We start from the raw sequence: 18,383 nt of genomic DNA, 5'->3' as shown, positions 1-18,383 counted from the left end.
GTAAGAATTCCAAAGGCCAGGAAGGCCCTGTGATAGGTCCTCTTCAACACGACAAAAGGCAATGGTGTCTGAAATAACCTCTGGAGCAGACAGGTTCACTGGGTGAAATGGTCCTTCAGGTATCCACGGTCCAAACCATTGTCAGGTTTCCTAACTCAGGCTTGCCACAGGATTTTTCCTTGGCTAAGGAAAGAGTCTGGGGGCTGGACCTGAAGGGAGACAGAGCGCAGTTGATTCATTTTGCCTGAGTACTACAAACTGATAAAGACCACATTTTCAAAAGGTAATTGAGTCTCTAGTGTTTGAATAATCTTCACCTATATTTCAGCCTTCTGCTTCATGGTATTGAAGGTACAGTGGGGGTTTATTAAAACCTTTTAATTTGTTGATCATGTTTTATCCCTCCTGCCTTTCAAGGACCTCATGGCTGTGAACATGAGGATATAGCCATACAGCAAATCTGTGCAGTAAGTTAGACTGCGACATAGTGAATACTCCAGATGAGCTTCATGGCTAGTAGGGATGTAAATTCATTGCTCCCAGATCAAATATTCTGCTCTGTGACTCTAGGTCTGAAACCTTCCAGAACCTGTGAGAAATATTTTTGGCATTTGGTACCTTGGGTGAAGCAGGCAAAGGACTGTTATGAATGATGTATGTTGTATATCCAATGATATTCATTCTGAGAGCTGACTTATACATTATTCAGTGAAAAGGTGATGGACTATAGCTGGAGAAATCTGGGCTGTACACCTATCTACACATGGTGATCTAATACATAAGAGAGAAGGGTTTAGCATAGCACAATGCCCAGAAGAGCTGGGAGCAGCTCTTTCTCCTTGTTATACTTTTTTCTCTGTCCATTGAGTTCATTACATGAAAATTGTAAAGTAGTCTCTTCAGTCAGAAGTGGCACTATCCATTCTACCACCTCAACGTTTTATCATTTCTTCTGCCACGTAACTGAGCAGGTCTGATTCTGCATCATGTGTAGAACGGCTCATTGATGTGTTGAGAGGTAGAAGTCAGAAACACCCCTTTTCTCTTATATTTAATACTATTTTCAGATAACCATCTGCAGCTATGGTAAGAAAAACCCATAACATTTTACCTTCTTGCTTACAAAAAGGAAATTTAAGATGATATTGTTATTTCAGTAGTAGATGTCTCCAGCGCATGTGGAAAGCATTCAGTTTCCTCTCCTGTTGTGATTGAAGAGTCCATGACTCGCTGCAGTACAGAAGTGTACTCAGGACGCAAGTTCTGTAGACCTGGATCTTGGTATGTTCCGTCAGCTTCTTGTTGGACCAGACTCTCTTTGTGAGTCTGGAAAAGGTGGTAGCTGCTTTACCAATGCGTTTGTTTAGTTCGGTATCGAGAGAAAGAGTGTCGGAGATCGTTGAGCCAAGGTACACAAAGTCATGGACAACCTCCAGTTCATGCGCAGAGATTGTAATGCAGGGAGGTAAGTCCACATCCTGAACCATGACCTGTGTTTTCTTCAGGCTGATTGTCAGTCCAAAATCTTGGCAGGCCTTGCTAAAACGATCCATGAGCTGCTGGAGATCTTTGGCAGAGTGGGTAGTGATAGCTGCATCGTCGGCAAAGAGGAAGTCACGCAGACATTTCAGCTGGACTTTGGACTTTGCTCTCAGTCTGGAGAGGTTGAAGAGCTTTCCATCTGATCTGGTCCAGAATGCTTTCCACATGCGCTGCCTCCGACGTATTCTCGGCATCACCTGGCAGGACAAAGTTTCAAACAACACAGTCCTGGAACATGCTGGAATCCCTAGCATGTATGCACTACTGAAACAGAGACGCCTGCGTTGGCTCGGTCATGTCGTGAGAATGGATGATGGCCGGATCCCAAAGGATCTCCTCTATGGAGAACTCGTGCAAGGAAAGCGCCCTACAGGTAGACCACAGCTGCGATACAAGGACATCTGCAAGAGTGATCTGAAGGCCTTAGGAGTGGACCTCAACAAGTGGGAAACCCTGGCCTCTGAGCGGCCCGCTTGGAGGCAGGCTGTGCAACATGGCCTTTCCCAGTTTGAAGAGACACTTGGCCAACAGTCTGAGGCTAAGAGGCAAAGAAGGAAGGCCCATAGCCAGGGAGACAGGCCAGGGACAGACTGCACTTGCTCCCAGTGTGGAAGGGATTGTCACTCCCGAATCGGCCTTTTCAGCCACACTAGACGCTGTTCCAGAACCACCTTTCAGAGCGCAATACCATAGTCTTTCGAGACTGAAGGTTGCCAACTAAGATGTCTCCAGCACTGCTAAAGAAATAAAGAACAAATTGGAATTAAAAATAAAATTGTACATTGTGAAACTTCTTAAGACCTCTTCCAAACCTATAATTTATGCAACATTTTTATAGCCGCTGAGAATTGTGGGCTATTGTTGTTTCCCTTACAAATGGTACCAGCAGATTCTTTCAGTTACAATTCAGATCTGTGCATTGGGGCATACTTGTTTCAATCTTCCGCCCCACCACCCAGCTTGGACGCAGATGGAAAGACAAGATGCAACTCTTGATATTACTCCTTAAAAAGACAGATGTCCAGGATTCTCAGAAACAATCCCTGATGTTAGTTGCTTGTTCTTAGTGCAACAACTTGGCTGCCACCAAAAATTGCTTCTGCTCTCAGCAACTATGGCAGGGATTCCCAAACTTATCAGGGTCATGGCACCCCCACAGTCTCTTCTTCCTGGCTCAGTTTGATGCTACCATCTTGGATCTTGTGAAATCTAATGAGATCCCGTAAATGGAGGCACCCTTAAAAACAGGTAAGAGGGACCACTGGGGACATACCGCGGCACCCCTGTGAGTGTGTCACAGCACCCTAAGGCAGTGATGGTGAACCTATGACATGCATGTCAGAGGTCACATGCCACAGTGTTTTGGGTGATATGCCGGTATTCACCAACATTCAACAACAACAAAGAGCTGCACATCCAGCACACCACTCGTCTGCCCTGGAGTCTGCCCTGGAGACTATTAAAGTCCAGGGTGCAAATGTGATGGTCTCTTCTGTTTCTCCCCTCCCCTTCTCTTTGGCACCCTCCTACCCTTTCCTGTGCACACGCTTGTAGATCTGACCAGCAAATGCCATTGCTACCAACTAGCCAGAGAATTCCCACCTCTTGTCCCTCCTCCCTTTCAGTCCTGCCAAGCAAAGAGAAGTGGCATGGAAGAGAGTGACAAGCTGTACACAAGTGTTTCTCAACGTTTGCCCTCACACATTTGTGAGGACATACAGTGAAGTCATGGCACACACTTCACTGTACCACTTCACGTGGTCCACCTATTTGACGTACCGCTGGAAGTAATGAGTGATGACATCACTAATTACTTCTGGGTTGGGAGGCCGGATGCGATCTGATAAACACCAGTAAGAGGCTCAGGGTGGACAGGAAGACTTTCCCAAGCACTGAAAAGCATGCTTTGGAGCTCTGCCCGCTGAGCTGAGCCTCTTACCACTGTTTGTTACGTTGCATTTCTCATCTTGCTACTAGGCTGCAGGTATCCAGGGTCCAGCATTACCAGCAGACACCACCTCAAATACCATTGGTGATAACTGTATGGTTGGTTAGCAACCTTCAGTCTCGAAAGACTATGGTATAAGCCTACAGCACCTGGTATTCCCAGGTGGTCTCCCATCCAAACCAGGCCTGACTCTGCTTAGCTTCCGAGATCAGATGAGATTGGACATGTGTATGACTGGTTGAGAAACACTGCTACAGACCCACTGTTTTCCTTCTCTCTTCAGGATTCTCATATGCCAAGGAGAGCAGGATCTTGTATTTGAAACACTGTAAAGAGAGAATTTCAGCAGATATTGACAAGTCACACCTTCCAAAATCCCTTTCATATACTGTACATGAAAGACCAAGGATATTAGTCCTGCTTTGTATCTCTCACCCACACGCCGCTTTTCTCCCCTACTTCTCTTCAAATTAAAAAGTAACCCTAACAAGAATCAATGATGATACAGTATCCACACACTTTTGAGCCTAGACCAGTGTTTCTCAACATTCATCCTGTGCCTTACCACTTCACATGGTTCACCTGTTCTAAATACCACTGGAAGTAACTGGCGATGACATCATTGCCAATTACTTTTGGGTTGGGAGGCCAGATGTGATGCAATAAACACCAGTCAGAGGCTCAGGGTGGTCAGGAGGGCTTTTTTGAGCATGGAAAAGCATGCTTTGGAGCCTCCTACCACTGTTTGTTGTGTCGTGTTCCTGGTCTTGCTGCCAGGCAGCAAGTGTCTAGGGGTCCTGCAGGTACCACCAAACACCATCTCAAGTACCACGGGTTGAGAAACACTACTGTACACAATGCTCCAGGAAGGGGATTGGACAAGTTTCTGGAGGAAAAAGCCATTACGGGTTACAAGCCATGATGTGTATGTGCAACCTCCTGATTTTAGAAATGGGCTATGTCAGAATGCCAGGTGCAAGGGAGGGCACCAGAATGATGTCTCTTGTAATCTGGTGTGCTCCCTGGGGCATTTGGTGGGCTGCTGTGAGATACAGGAAGCTGGACTAGATGGGCCTATGGCCTGATCCAGTGGGGCTGTTCTTATGTTCTTATGACCTCTTCCCCCTCCTTAGTAATGGGGGGAGTGTGCCTGCCTAATCATGGGAGCTCCATGTGCAGGCTCTCTTCCCCAGGGCTTCTTTTTGAAATGAACAGGAACAGCACATGCCTTTTAGTGCCAACTGCTCCTGTTCATTTCAGAGAGAAGCGTTGTGATAGAGAAAGAGAGGCTGTGTACAGAGTTCAGGTAAGTAACTCCCTAGGCATGGGTGCCTACACGTGTTTGGGCTGTATTTTTTTTAAATAAATGAATATGCAAAGAACTGTTTCACTTTAGTTCTGGGGGGGAGTTCTGGGGGGGCTTGGCATGTCAAAAATTTCCAAATTTTTGACATGCCAAGCCCATAAGGTTCTCCATCACTACCCTAAGAAGTCATGGCACACACTTTAGGAACCCCTGAACTATGGTAATGCCTGGATTCATCAAAACCTTCCTTAGTCAGATCTTTGGTCCCTCTAGCTCAGTACTGTCTGTTCTGACTGCCAGCAGCTCTCCAGATTCTCAGGCATGGGTCTTTCTGATTGCAAGATACCTTTCTACATGCAAAGCATGTGATCTGTGGCCCTTCCCTAGATTAATTATCTGTAAAGGGCTGTAACTCTAAGGGGGCTGTGGGGCAGTGCCTTCATCGGGAATTTTCCAGGCCCCTTTCTTGATTTTTCAGCTTTCATTTTTATAAAGTACCGTAAGTTTCTAATCCTTTCACATGTTAAAGAGAAAGGGGAAATGAGGAGTACTAGGATAAGTGACAAGCACTAGACATCTATTTTTAAATTTTATGAAACTAACATAAAATTATTCCCCAGGAATAGCCTCTGAGTGCTCTGAAAAGCAGTCTTGGCAAGCATAATTTTCTTTGAATTAAATAAAAAAGCAATTTTGGATTCTGCAGATTATAGGGTTTCACTTGACATTGTGAAACTGGATGGAAAACTTGGCCCACTGTCAGATCTAGTGCTATGGATATCATTCACATAAGCCCAAAGATTCCAATTAAGCTCTAAAGCAGGAGTTCCCCAATTGTCTTCTGCGGTGGGTCACAATGCTCCTGGTGGTGCTGGAGTTCTCTCCCAGCTCAGTGACCCACTCTAGAGACCTCTGTGGATCTCAGAATGGGCCTCAGAAGCTTCCATAAGCCACTTAAAGTTTTCAGAAGTATCCAGAAGTGGCTAACAGGAGACTTGCAGAGGCCTGTAGAGTGGGTTACTGAGCCCAAAGAGACCTCTGGAGGATTCTGTACTGGGGCTTCTGGAATGGCTCCTGTTTGGAACCAAATGACCACAAGTGTGAGCAGGAGGGCCCATATCATGACCCACAGTACTTGGGCTTGCAACCCACCAATGGGTCACAACCCACACTTTGGGAAGCACTGCCCTGAAGTCATTCCAACAGACCTTGAACTGACTATATAGAAAATTTTATTTCCTAGCTTTACTGGGCTTCCTAAATGCCAGTGTAATGAATGTGAGACAGTGTAAAGTGAGGCTATAACTGAAATGTATTAGAAAAATACCTTGTATTTCGATATAATGAAATGCCCTGCGTTGACCATTCTGCGACACAACTCTTGCCAGTTTTGTATTTGAACAAGTTCTCCAGTTCTACACAGTACCCAAAAAATTTCACAGACATAGTGCACTGTAAGATGATACTTTATTGGTCAATAGAACTGCAGTTTATTTTAATGTGTTGCAATCCTTACAAGTATAATAAGATAAAAATATAATTCAATTTTTAGTTATTTGAGCATAAACTAATAAAATTCCCTGAAAATGCTAATGCAATGAGGAATTAATCCAACCTGGCTTTGCAACAGGAAGCACAACAAACAAATATGTCCTTGTGAAATAATAGCTTGTGTTGTTCCCCATTGCTGTCTAATGAGGAGAGGACCAAAAGCATATCTTTCACAACAAGGACAAGATGCCCACTGACACTGCACTGGGAAGTATCCATCCCTATCCTACATTCATCAAATATGCAAAGAACTGTTCCTGCTTTGATTACAGTAGAGTCCCAATGCATATCGTCATGCTGTGTATTTCTTGCTTCTTCTTTAACCAAAGATAGATCCAGATCAGGGGTGTCCAAAGTTTTTGGCAGGAGGGCCACATCATCTCTCTGGCACTGTGTCGGGGACTGGGGAAAAAAAAGAATTAATTTACATTTCAAATTTGAATACATTTACATAAGTTTACATAAATGAATATATTAAAGTTGAATGAATGAAGGTCTTGCAATAGCTCAGGACCTATAAAAGGCCTTGCACAAAGCAGGTCTGGCCTTTCCTTTGCTGCCGCTGCTGCATCACAGACTTGAAACAGCAAGCAGTGGAGGGAGTCCTCATCCCACAGCTCACGTGAGAAGTCAAACAGTCACACTCACGCTGAAAGCAGTTGCGTGGGGCCAGTGTGGGCTCCAACAAATCTCCAGAGGGCCAGTGGCTCATTGGAGACTGGGGGCTCCCTGAGGGCCGCATTGAGAGTCCTCGAGGGCTGCAAGTGGCCCCAGGACCAGGGTTTGGGCACCCCTGATCCAGATGAACAGGATTTTCTTTTCTTTTCCTTGTCCGTGAATTGGCATCAGCATTGACCTTACAATCTCCATGAGTCTATTAAAAAAGCGCCAGTCTATTAAAAAAAAAAGTTAAGGGTATAATTAATTGCACAGTCCATGACCACTGAACCGTCACCATAAATGTCAAAGCAGTGGCTTTGGAGTCCATCTTGCATTAGGGCCATCCTAAAGAATGAGTTTCATTTGAGTCTAACTGGAAAAGTCTGTGCAGATTGCATTATACTGGTTTATTTATTTATTTATTTATTTATTTATTTATATACCGCCTTTCTTTGGTCGTCAGATTTCTCCTCAGACTTTAATCCAAGGCGGTTTACATAGGCAGGCTGTTCTAAAGCCCCGTAGGAATTTTTACAATTGAATAGTTCTAGTCTTTCATAGAACTCCTCCTTCCAGCTGGATTCCTTCCTGGTCTGGCCTCTCTCTGTCCCTTTGCTCCCAAGCTCCACTTGACGGCAACTCCTCTATGCCACCGAGGGTCAGCTCATCAGTATATCAGTGTGTCGTCAGTTCTCAGGTGCTTCTGGTTGTTTCGAACTGGCAGCCTCAGATCTTCAGGCATACAAGGCGGCAGCTCTACCAACCTTCCTATCATGCCTATCCTCCAAGGAGCTCAAGGAGAGTTATTCACACAGTGACCTTGAGATAGCTCAGGATGCCGAGTCCTAACCCTATGACGTTCAGAAAACTTTCTGGATGAGCAGAGATTTGAACCCAGATCTCCATAGTGCCATCCACAACACCATATTTACTTGCTTTAGCAAGTTGGTAGCGCTGGTAATCTCTGTAGAAAAACTTGTTGCAACAGGAAGTGCTGCAGAAGGGAACACTGGGTGCCCCGCATTCCTACTCACAGGGGGAACTCTCCCAAAGCTATGGCACTTGTCTCTTCAGGTGAAAACTATAAATGTGGTGGGTGCAATTTTAGAATGCATCTGTGCAGGGATAAGGCTCTCTGGCATTCCTCTGTGGATGCACAAAGATGTAGCATCTCTAGGGAATAGGCAATGCCTTAAGAGGGCTCCATAAGAAGAGTTTTAGAGCTTGATTCATGGGTAATGTAAGTCACTTTCAGTAAGCTTCATGAATGCCTTTATAACCACTTCTTGAATGTCTGCCATTATATAAATGGCCTCAATTCTTTATCTTGGTCACCCTCCAACCCCTTTCACTGTTATTTCCATTGTACCAGTAGAAGAACTTGGATTAGGAGGTAGTGACTTGGTCAAGGCTACTTTGTGAATTGTAAGGCCAGGTGGGCTTGAACTCCAGTTATCTCATGTTCATACCTAACTTATCTGCTCTCTCACATTGGCTCTGTGGCTTAATATGTTAGGCCGTGATCCAGACTCTCCATGAACATATGAAGCTGTGATGCACGCATGGACCTGCAATGAATCCAAATTCTTCTCTGTATAATTTAACCTGGAGGACAACTCTTGCAAGTGCAGAGCTGGCCCCAACTGTGTTAAGGATAGAGAAAGTCCCTCGCTGCAAACAGCATGTTATCATCAAAGTGCCAGCAGAGCTTTGGATCAGGAGCTGGGTGTCTTTTTAGCTTGTTGTTACTGAATTCTGTGTATTGATCAGTTGCCAGGCATGGTCCTGAATTCATAACTTCTGTGGCAGAAAGGAAAAGAAGATGTTTTAGCTGTTCCTGTCCATGTGAACCACATTAATTGCCTGTGGTGTCAGAAGAGAAATTTTATTGTTTGGGTATACAACTGAGTCACACACACATCTGTTGTCATCGTGAAAACGTTACAGAAAACAACATCAGTTGTCACTTTTGAACTTCCTTTGCTTTGTTTTCAAGCTATTAGGCAATGAATGAGTGTTGTTGAAAGGAAAAGTGGTACAATTAGGGCCTCTTTGTACACTGCTGATTATGATTCACAACAATTATAGCAGCATCATTGTGCATGCTGCTCGATAAAGTACCATAATCAAAAAGGCATGTCCCTGTCTAGGGAGCTTACAACCAAACATCTCACCCATGGAGGAGAGAGCAAAGGAGATATATTTTGATCAGGATACTCTTGTCACAAAGTCAAATGTGTTGCAGTTTCTTTCTTTGAGGAAGGTCCTTTCATTGCATTACTAATCTAAGGAAATTAGTGTTACAGAAGAAGGCGTTATGGAAAGATTTGGAGTGCTGGTTATACAATTAACATATTTCCTGTATGATAACCATACCTTTGTATATCTTTTGCTCTTAATATATTAATATCTACATGGAATATCTTATTAATTCTAATACATTATGGCAGGCATGTGGAGATCATTAAGAAAAACTTCTGGGTAACGGTAGCTCTGTGCAAAAGACCTTACTGTTGGGTTCTTTTTTAAAAATTATTGCTGTTTTTGTTTTCTTTTCACTAGATTTTATTGGCTTTCTAGCCAAATCCTATCCTGACAGACAGAGAAGGCTACCACCTCCTGCCACAGCACTCCCCGAATGGCCACCGATTGAATGCTGTGTACTGCTTTTGTAGTGCAGGGGAAAGCTGGATATAAATGTTTTAAAATAAATCAGTGGTCTTCAACCTTTTTAGTGCCATGATCCCAATAAATAAAGTATGAGACTGGTGACCCTCCACTGATCCCGCCCCCCTCCTGGGACCCGAACTGCCCTCCACTTGCCTTCACCTGCCCCCATTCCCCTTTGTGTCTTCGCAACAATCCTGTGATCAGTCCTGTTTGTTGAGTAGTGCTAAAGCTGCCTACCTACATTGTAGCCTGTGTGGTGTAGTGGTTAGAATACTGAACTAAAACTGGGGACACCCCAGGTTCAGATTTCCCCTCTACCATGAAGTTCACATTGGGCTAGTTACTCTCAACCTAGCCCACTTCACAGGGTAATTGTGAGTATAAAATTGATGGGAAAGAACTCTGTATTGTGCCTTGAACTCCTTGGAAGAAGTGTGGGATATTAATGTAATGAGTGAACTCAGCCACCTTGTGGACCTGCTGATAATAAACTCCTAGTATAAATAAAGAACTGGAAGCTACATGGTTCGTTTTCTTGGTCAGTTGCCATGTGACTCCTCCCTTTGAAGTCTGTGTGCCTGAGCAAAGGGCACACGGTACTAGATTATAATCCTGAACAAGGGGGTTTGAGCTAATCATATCCCTGCTCAGCAAAAATAGCATGCCCTTTATTTGTGCCCGTTGAGCTGGTTTGTTCAGCCAGTAGCTCTCACAAATAGTCTTGAGATCAAATCGAGACACCAGTTCTCTGAACTGAAGCTGCCATTTGACAGCCCTTTTTGAGATGCCTTAACGATACACATCATGGTATCCCCCTGTCCACCCTGCCCTTAGAGGTACTAGTTCATACATTCAACAGATCTGCGTGTTTCCATGCACAGCTCAAGCCTGCTGTCAGACTCACACATTCCCATGTTGTCCTGGCCCCCGTGAAATTCTGCCCATAGTTCAGGGAAGTGAAACTCATTTCATACAGAGGGCCAAAGTTCGCATTCATGATGCCTGCTGACGTCATTAAGCAGATGATGGCCGGAAATAAGCACTTTGTTCTCACACAGAAACTCTTTAGCTGCAAATGACAAAAGAGAAAATGTGCAAAACCTGTTAATATTTTTCAAGTTACGAGAGAGTTCAGTTATCAAGCTGGCAGACCCCAATTATCATGGGGGTGTGTATAGATAAATTCAGCCTATGAACCTTATGTTTGATACCCCTGCCATAGTTCTTTCAGGAAGAACTCTTTTACAAGCAGACAAGAGTGCTTTTCCTTTACCTTGAGAGAGCAAGACTCTGTGTGTGTGTGTGTGTGTGTGTGTGTGTGTAAAAGTGTAAGCTACTGCCTATATCAGTGTTTCTCAAACTGTGTATCAGGACCCACTAGGTGGGTCGCGAGCCAATTTCGGGTGGGTCCCCATTTATTTCAATATTTTATTTTTAATATATTAGACTTGGTGCTGCCATGGTATGTGACTGCATTGGGGGAAATGTTACACATCTGTACTTTTAAAAGGCTACTATTTATATTCTTTTAACAATGATAGTAAATGGGATTTACTCCTGGGTAAGTGTGGGTAGGATTGCAGCCTAGGATTGTTAAAAATTTTCCTGCTTGATGATGTCACAGCAGTCATGACATCACTTCTGGTGGGACCTGACAGATTCTCATTCTAAATAGTGGGTCCCGGTTCTAAATGTATGAGAACCACTGGCCTATATGAACTAGCCCGATGCAAATACCAAATTGTGCTGATAGTTTTGGATCGCCTATCTAATAATACTCTACCTCAAGGCGTCAAATAATGATTCCAATGATGTTCACTGTTCAAACACGGAAAGTTTAAAGCCCTTACTTAGCAGACTTGGGAGAAAAAAATGCACTGGCTTGGGAAAATCTTAATTTGGCCTATTTTTGCAATTTCAGTTGTGACAATTCCTACTCATGGACCAGTTACTCATCTGCAGCCATGTATAGTACTGAACGTTTTGCTCAGCATCAGTAATGACTCCAAATGTAGGTTTGTGGTAACACACGAAACCTTAATCCGGCACGTGCCAGTGTGACCAGACAGCCATGAACACAGAGTTTTCATGTGGCCCAGTTTCTATAAACCACTGTAAGCCCAACGATCATGTAATTTGGTGCTTCAGGGAAGAGAGAGGAGGGCTGCCTTTCTGTCCAAATACATTGCATAGGGAAAGGAGGAAGCAAGCTAATTCTATTTTTCACGCATTTGAGAGAGCTCAAGATCCTCCCGATCCCAATGAAATTCTGCCCATAGTTATGTGGGTTGGGGGGAGGAAACTAAATACATTTTATTACAAACAGACCAGAATGATTTTTCTGTTATCTGAGAAGGCAAAACGAAGCAGGACATCAGGCTTGGCTTTACCTTACCCCGGAATGTCAACACCCTTGCCAAAACTTTAGCTTTATATGGCTAAGGCTGCAATCCTATCCACACATCCCTGGGATTACGTCGCACTGAATTTAATGGCCTTACTTCTGATTAGGCATACATAGGATTGTGCTTTATGGGACTTAACAGCACAATCCTGTACCTGTTTACTCAGAAGTAAGCACCACTGAGTTCAGCGGGTCTTACTTCCATGTAAATGAGTATAGGATTGCAGCCTAAGTTTTATCTAAATGGCCTTCAAGGTATAAAGTACTTACCACTGTTTCTGCCTGTTGGGATGAATCTGCCAGTCTGTTGACATATGCTATAGATTTAATTTAATGCTGCGGTTCAGATGTCTCTTTTGATAAATTTCAGTGAAAATCTAGGCTAAGAAGAGTTGAGCTATTTCAATATTTATGCAGTTGAAAATGCAGGGATCGGTAAGGAAACATGGTAATTGAAACAGCATTTGTGTATATCCGTGCCATGGACGTTTCTGAAGCTGATTGGTTGGTTGCTCTAAACATTAACAGGATTTGAGTGAGGTTTAAAAGGATCCGTTTTAATTCTAGCGCCTTATCCAATATATCCAGAAAACCCTCATTTTTACCTTTAATGATGAGTTTCAAAATATTAGATCTGAGATAGTCTCATTTTCCTTTTGGTTTTGTATTGTTAGGTATATTGGCGATAACATCTGTGGAAATTGGAGTTGTGGCAGTTAAATCCATACACAGCAACTATTATTTAGCCATGAACAAGAATGGAAGAGTCTATGGTTCTGTAAGTATGATTCTTTTATTTGGTCCTAGGTCCTATCGTTTATGCTTATATAGTCCCACTGAACTCTGTAGGACTGACTTCTGAATAATGATGTGTGAAATTGGGCTGTAAGTTACTTACAGTGCAATCCTGTGCATGTTTACTTGGAAGTAAGACTCTTTGGGTTTCATGAGACTGATTCCTAATGTTTATAGGATTGCATCCCCATTTACTGCTTGTCAAAATGTGGTGGTGTATTTTTGCTCCTGTCCAAAGTTTGCTACTCTTTCCCTTCGCTGGGATTTCAAGATCTTAGTAAAATTTCCCTTCTCCTAAGACTCCACATAAGAGGATGCCACACATAGATATTTATCGCAGCCTGGTCCAGCCTCATTATTAGTTGGAACTCTAAACTAGTCCTTCGTAGTTTGATCTCATGCACAACTGTAGCCAAATTGCTCTTTTAGCACAGCAAACTATGTCTTGGCATTTGAGTCACCTGCTGAGACTTGTCGCAATCCGTCTAATTCTTGAAAAATGAGTCGTAATCATTTCAATAAATGTTTATTTTTGCTTCCTCAATTAAATAACCAAAAAGTATTAACTGCATTTAAACGTCATTGCTACCCTAAGAATAAGTGCCTGACCAGAAGCCAAGTTATAAAATTTTAAATAAAGCTGAAATTATTAGAGCAGCTGTGATATTAAAAAGCAAGACACATTTTCACAGACATGTAAGAAAGCTCAATGTCCTGTTCCTTTCCAATTTCTTTATGCCACTTTGTTAAGCTTACCATGGCTTTTGGCTAGGCAAAATCTCAAACAACTGTTTATCCTTCTGGATTGGATTGTACTGATTCTGAATTACCTAAACATGCCCAAACAAACTTGGGATTGGCTCGTAAAATAATTTAGGCTGGTCATTTGCTCCTCAGATATCTAGTGTTTAGAAGGTTCCTTCCAAACGACTTTTTGCCCTTCTACACACACACACACACACACACACACACACAAAATGCATTATCAGGGTCAAACCACATCAGACACTGAAATAATAGTTGAGTTTCCATCTTTTGCTTTTAAATAGTCGTTGCAGGGAGTGATCCAGATTGTGACCACAGTATGGAACAGGAGTGTTCAAAGTTTTTCGCAGGAGGGCCACATCATCTCTCTGACACTGTGTTGGGGGCCGGGGGAAAAAAGAATTAATTTACATTTAAAATTTGAAAAAATTTATGTAAGTTTACATAAATGAATATATTAAAGATGAAGGTCTTTATTGATGAATATATTAATGAATGAAGGTCTTGCAATAGCTCAAGGCCTATAAAAGGCCTTGCACAAAGCAAGGCTGGCCTTTCCTTTGCTGCTACTACTGCATCACAGACGTGAAACAAGAAGCAGTGGAAGGAGCCCTCATCCCACAGCTCACGTGAGAGGTCGAACAGTCACACTCACGCTGAGAGCAGTTGTGTCGGGCCAGTGAGGGCTCCAACAAATCTCTGGAGGGCCAGAGTGTCATTGGAGACTGTGGGCTCCCTGAGGGCCGCATTGAGAGGCCTCGAGGGCCGCAAGTGGCCCCAGGGCCAGGGTTTGGGCACCCCTGATATGGAGGAAGGAGAATTAAGTCTTTCCTCCTATCCCACAGCCCCAGTGTAAAATCATATTCCTCCCTCCCCCCACCACCACAACAATTGTTTGCCCTGGAACGTAGCAGCTATCTATATCAATAGCAACTCAAACAGGACAAACAGCAGCATTTGACAAACGGGAAATTATTTTTGTTGGAATTGCTATGAAGGAAGGGACTTGCAATCCTCTTCCCACCCCGTGGTCCAAATCCGGATCACAGATGCTATTTAAAAAAAAAAAAAAGTCAGAAACCAGATGGTACTTAGGCTGCAAGCTTATACACACTTAACTGAGAGCAGGTCCCACTGAACATAAAGGGGTTCTGCATGGGAGTGGGCAGGTACAGCCCAATCCTATTGACAATGGGCAATTTTCACAATGGAGAGAGGTGAAAAGCGGTGTGCCCCAAGGATCTGTCCTGGGACTGGTGCTCTTCAAACTCTTCATAAATGACCTGGAGACAGGGTTGAGCAGTGAGGTGGCCAAGTTTGCAGACGACACCAAACTTTTCCGAGTGGTGAAGACCAAAAGTGATTGAGGAGCTCCAGAAGGATCTCTCCAGACTGGCAGAATGGGCAGCAAAATGACAGATGCATTTCAATGTCAGTAAGTGTAAAGTCATGCACATTGGGGCAAAAAAATCAAAGCTTCACATATAGGCTGATGGGTTCTGAGCTGTCTGTGACAGATCAGGAGAGAGATCTTGGGGTGGTGGTGGACAGGTCGATGAAAGTGTCGACCCAATGTGCGGCAGCAGTGAAGAAGGCCAATTCTATGCTTGGGATCATTAGGAAGGGTATTGAGAACAAAACAACTAATATTATAATGCCATTGTACAAATCGATGGTAAGGCCACACCTGGAGTATTGTGTCCAGTTCTGGTCACCGCATCTCAAAAATGATATAGTGGAAATGGAAAAGGTGCAAAAGAGGGCAACTAAGATGATTGCTGGGCTGGGGCACCTTCCTTATGAGGAAAGGCTATGGCATTTGGGCCTCTTCAGCCTAGAAAAGAGACGCGGGGGGGGGGGACATGATTGAGACATACAAAATTATGCATGGGAAGGATAAAGTGAATAGAGAGATGCTCTTTACACTCTCACATAACACCAGAATCAGGGGACATCCACTAAAATTGAGTGTTGGGAGAGTTAGGACAGACAAAAGAAAATATTTCTTTACTCAGCGTGTGGTTGGTCTGTGGAACTCCTTGCCACAGGATGTAGTGACGGCATCTGACCTGGATGCCTTTAAAAGGGGATTGGACTAGTTTCTGGAGGAAAAATCCATTACGGGTTACAAGCCATGATGTGTATGTGCAAGCTCCTGATTTTAGAAATGGGCTATGTCAGATGCAAGGGAGGGCACCAGGATGCAGGTCTCTTGTTATCTGGTGTGCTCCCTGGGGCATTTGGTGGGGCCGTGGTGAGATACAGGAAGCTGGACTAGATGGGCCTCTGGCCTGATCCAGTGGGGCTGTTCTTATGTTCTTATGTTCATATGCTATAGCAAGCAGCTGTGCCAACAGTGTATGTACTGCATGATATGGTGGGAGGAACAATCAGAAAGCCAACCAGAGTTAAGGAATTAAGTAGACAACTACTGGCCACCTTTGAGTCTATTTTGCTATTTTTCTGGCACATGTCCAAGGAGAGGAAGGGGCAGGGTGAGTTGAAAAATAGGGGATAGGATTCAGTGTTTGTGGTGTAACTATTCACCTCTTCCAGCCAGCTCTCCAACCCTGCCTTCCCCTTTCCCACCACAGAATGCCTCTGAACCTCTCTATGTACTGTCACCAGTGGGGGAATGCTCCCCACCACCAGTTTATAGGCACCAGTGCAGCCTCCAAGAGCCACTAGTGCACACTTCACACCTGGCTGTTTGCAACAGCAGACCAGAAGCACATGACCTCATCCTGGCTTTCATCCTTTCGCAAAGGGCCTTTCACTGTCAGAGCACACATTCCAGCACCACAGGGCCAAATAAGATTGGGCTGTTATTGTATTAGTTGTTTGGCCTTTAGAGACAAATTCTCTTTTCTCTTCTCATAAATGAAACAAGAAATGCCTGACCACAAACTATATGTTTAAAATATATATTTTTCCAGAGACCCTGTTATCCATAACGGCAAGAAGTATAGGATTCACTCTTATGATCAAGACTCTACCTGGATTTGGAATCAAAATACCAGTGTGTTAAAAATTTCCCCATTGACTCTGGTATGCAGAGCATTTTGTACCTTAGCACCAACCCATGGTCGAGAGGTTATTTCATAAAGCCTTCCAGAATGCATATTTAGAATTTTCATTCCCGACAAGACCTCCTGTACTTGGTCGCATGCTGGTATGGTATAGCAGTTTGGCTTTTTATAAGCAGATGGATATGAAACGTAGATTCAATAAATTTTTCTTAAGAAACACTCTCAAGCATTTCCAGCATAGTTTTTAAATAAGATATGGCCCATGTGCAGAACATGTGCTAATATAGAGTGAGAGCAAAATCAGCTGGCAGATTTGATGACCAGTAGAACCTCCATTCCTTAATCCTCATGAGTTTGCTACACGAGTCTCTGCCCTGAGAATGGAAATCTGAACCAAATCCAGTCATTGAAAAACCTGGTAAAAGGATATTTACTCTAAGAACCTACATTTTTGCAAATGAGTTGAGGAGAATTAAAGGAAGCTGTGCATGGTATAATCTTAATAAAGATGCAGCATTTGTTGTTGATTGCTATTTGGCCCACTTTATGAAAAGAGTTTGGCACCTCTGGGTTAAAGCCCCCTGTTCCTCCACCATGGTCTCAGTTTGGCTCATATTTGTGGGCATATTTATAGGGAAAAAAATTCAAGCACGCCAGAGGAAGTCAAATCTAACTTGACCCTAAAGGGTTGTCTTTATGTTATGTTAGCTTTGTGTCATGAATGCATATTTCACATGATCAGGTCTAATATTCAAAATGGAGAGACTATGCTAGATGGACAGATGATGTGATACTTTCAACATGAGCGCTGCTGTCTGAGGCTTTTGAAGCATTAATGGAGGACTCTGGGGACACAACTGTGTGTAAGTGGCAACCACTTCACAAGGGAAATTTTAAAAAATCAACTCTAAGATGAATTTGCTCTGTATAAATAGTTCATTTTTGGAAAAGTCTTGCTCTCCCTGCGTTCTGACCCTGTCTCTTTGTATGTTTTCATTTCCTTTTCAAACAGAAAGAGTTTAATAATGACTGTAAACTAAAAGAAAGAATAGAAGAAAATGGATATAATACATATGCATCATTCTTTTGGAAAAACAACGGAAGACAAATGTTTGTGGCCTTGAATGGAAGAGGAGCCACAAGGAAAGGACAGAAAACAAGAAGGAAAAACACTACGGCTCACTTTCTCCCAATGGTCGTCGAGCCACAGTTCTATTGATAGCAGCTGAACCAAAGATCATTTGTCAGGAATATTTGGTAATCCTCTTGAAGAGGAAAGGCAGAAACAGTGCAGACGTCTGCTTGATTGAAAAGGAGAGAAGCCTTTGAAGGTTTTGTACTCTCTGCTGGCACATGAAGTACTTCTAATTACTTCTGTGTCATATCTTATAACCAAGACACAGCCTGGATCAGATGGGATGGGAGCTCTTTCCAGTGTGAACAAATTATTATTTTTTTTTATATCTCCGCAATAGAACTTAAAGGACATGAGATAATGTATTGGATGGTGTTCGAGGAAAGTTATTTATGGAATACTGACTCATATCAAAGACCTTCATTGTTCATTTAAGCCTAATGATCCAATGAACAGTTAGGCACGCAAGCATTTACTGGAAGTGCATGGATCATGCGCAGAAAGAAAGAAGATTCTGGAATGGTCTTGTGGAAGAAATGAATAGGATTAAGAAATATAAGCACATTAGAGTAAAACTG

The 18,383-nt window shown here is 43.2% G+C and overlaps 1 protein-coding gene across 1 annotated transcript in view; it reads left to right on the top strand.

The window, feature by feature from the left end:
• Positions 1-17,889, top strand: part of FGF10 (fibroblast growth factor 10) — a 109,539-nt gene extending 91,650 nt beyond the window's left edge. Inside the window, exons 2-3 of the mRNA XM_066618292.1 lie at positions 12,756-12,859; positions 17,683-17,889. Coding sequence (XP_066474389.1) covers positions 12,756-12,859; positions 17,683-17,889 — 311 coding nt within the window. The remainder of the gene's footprint in view (positions 1-12,755; positions 12,860-17,682) is intronic.
• Positions 17,890-18,383: the final 494 nt, after the last annotated feature.

The sequence above is a fragment of the Tiliqua scincoides genome, chromosome 2 (genome assembly GCF_035046505.1).
Source record: "Tiliqua scincoides isolate rTilSci1 chromosome 2, rTilSci1.hap2, whole genome shotgun sequence".
NCBI lineage: Eukaryota > Metazoa > Chordata > Lepidosauria > Squamata > Scincidae > Tiliqua > Tiliqua scincoides.
This window is presented reverse-complemented; position numbering and strand designations above follow the sequence as displayed.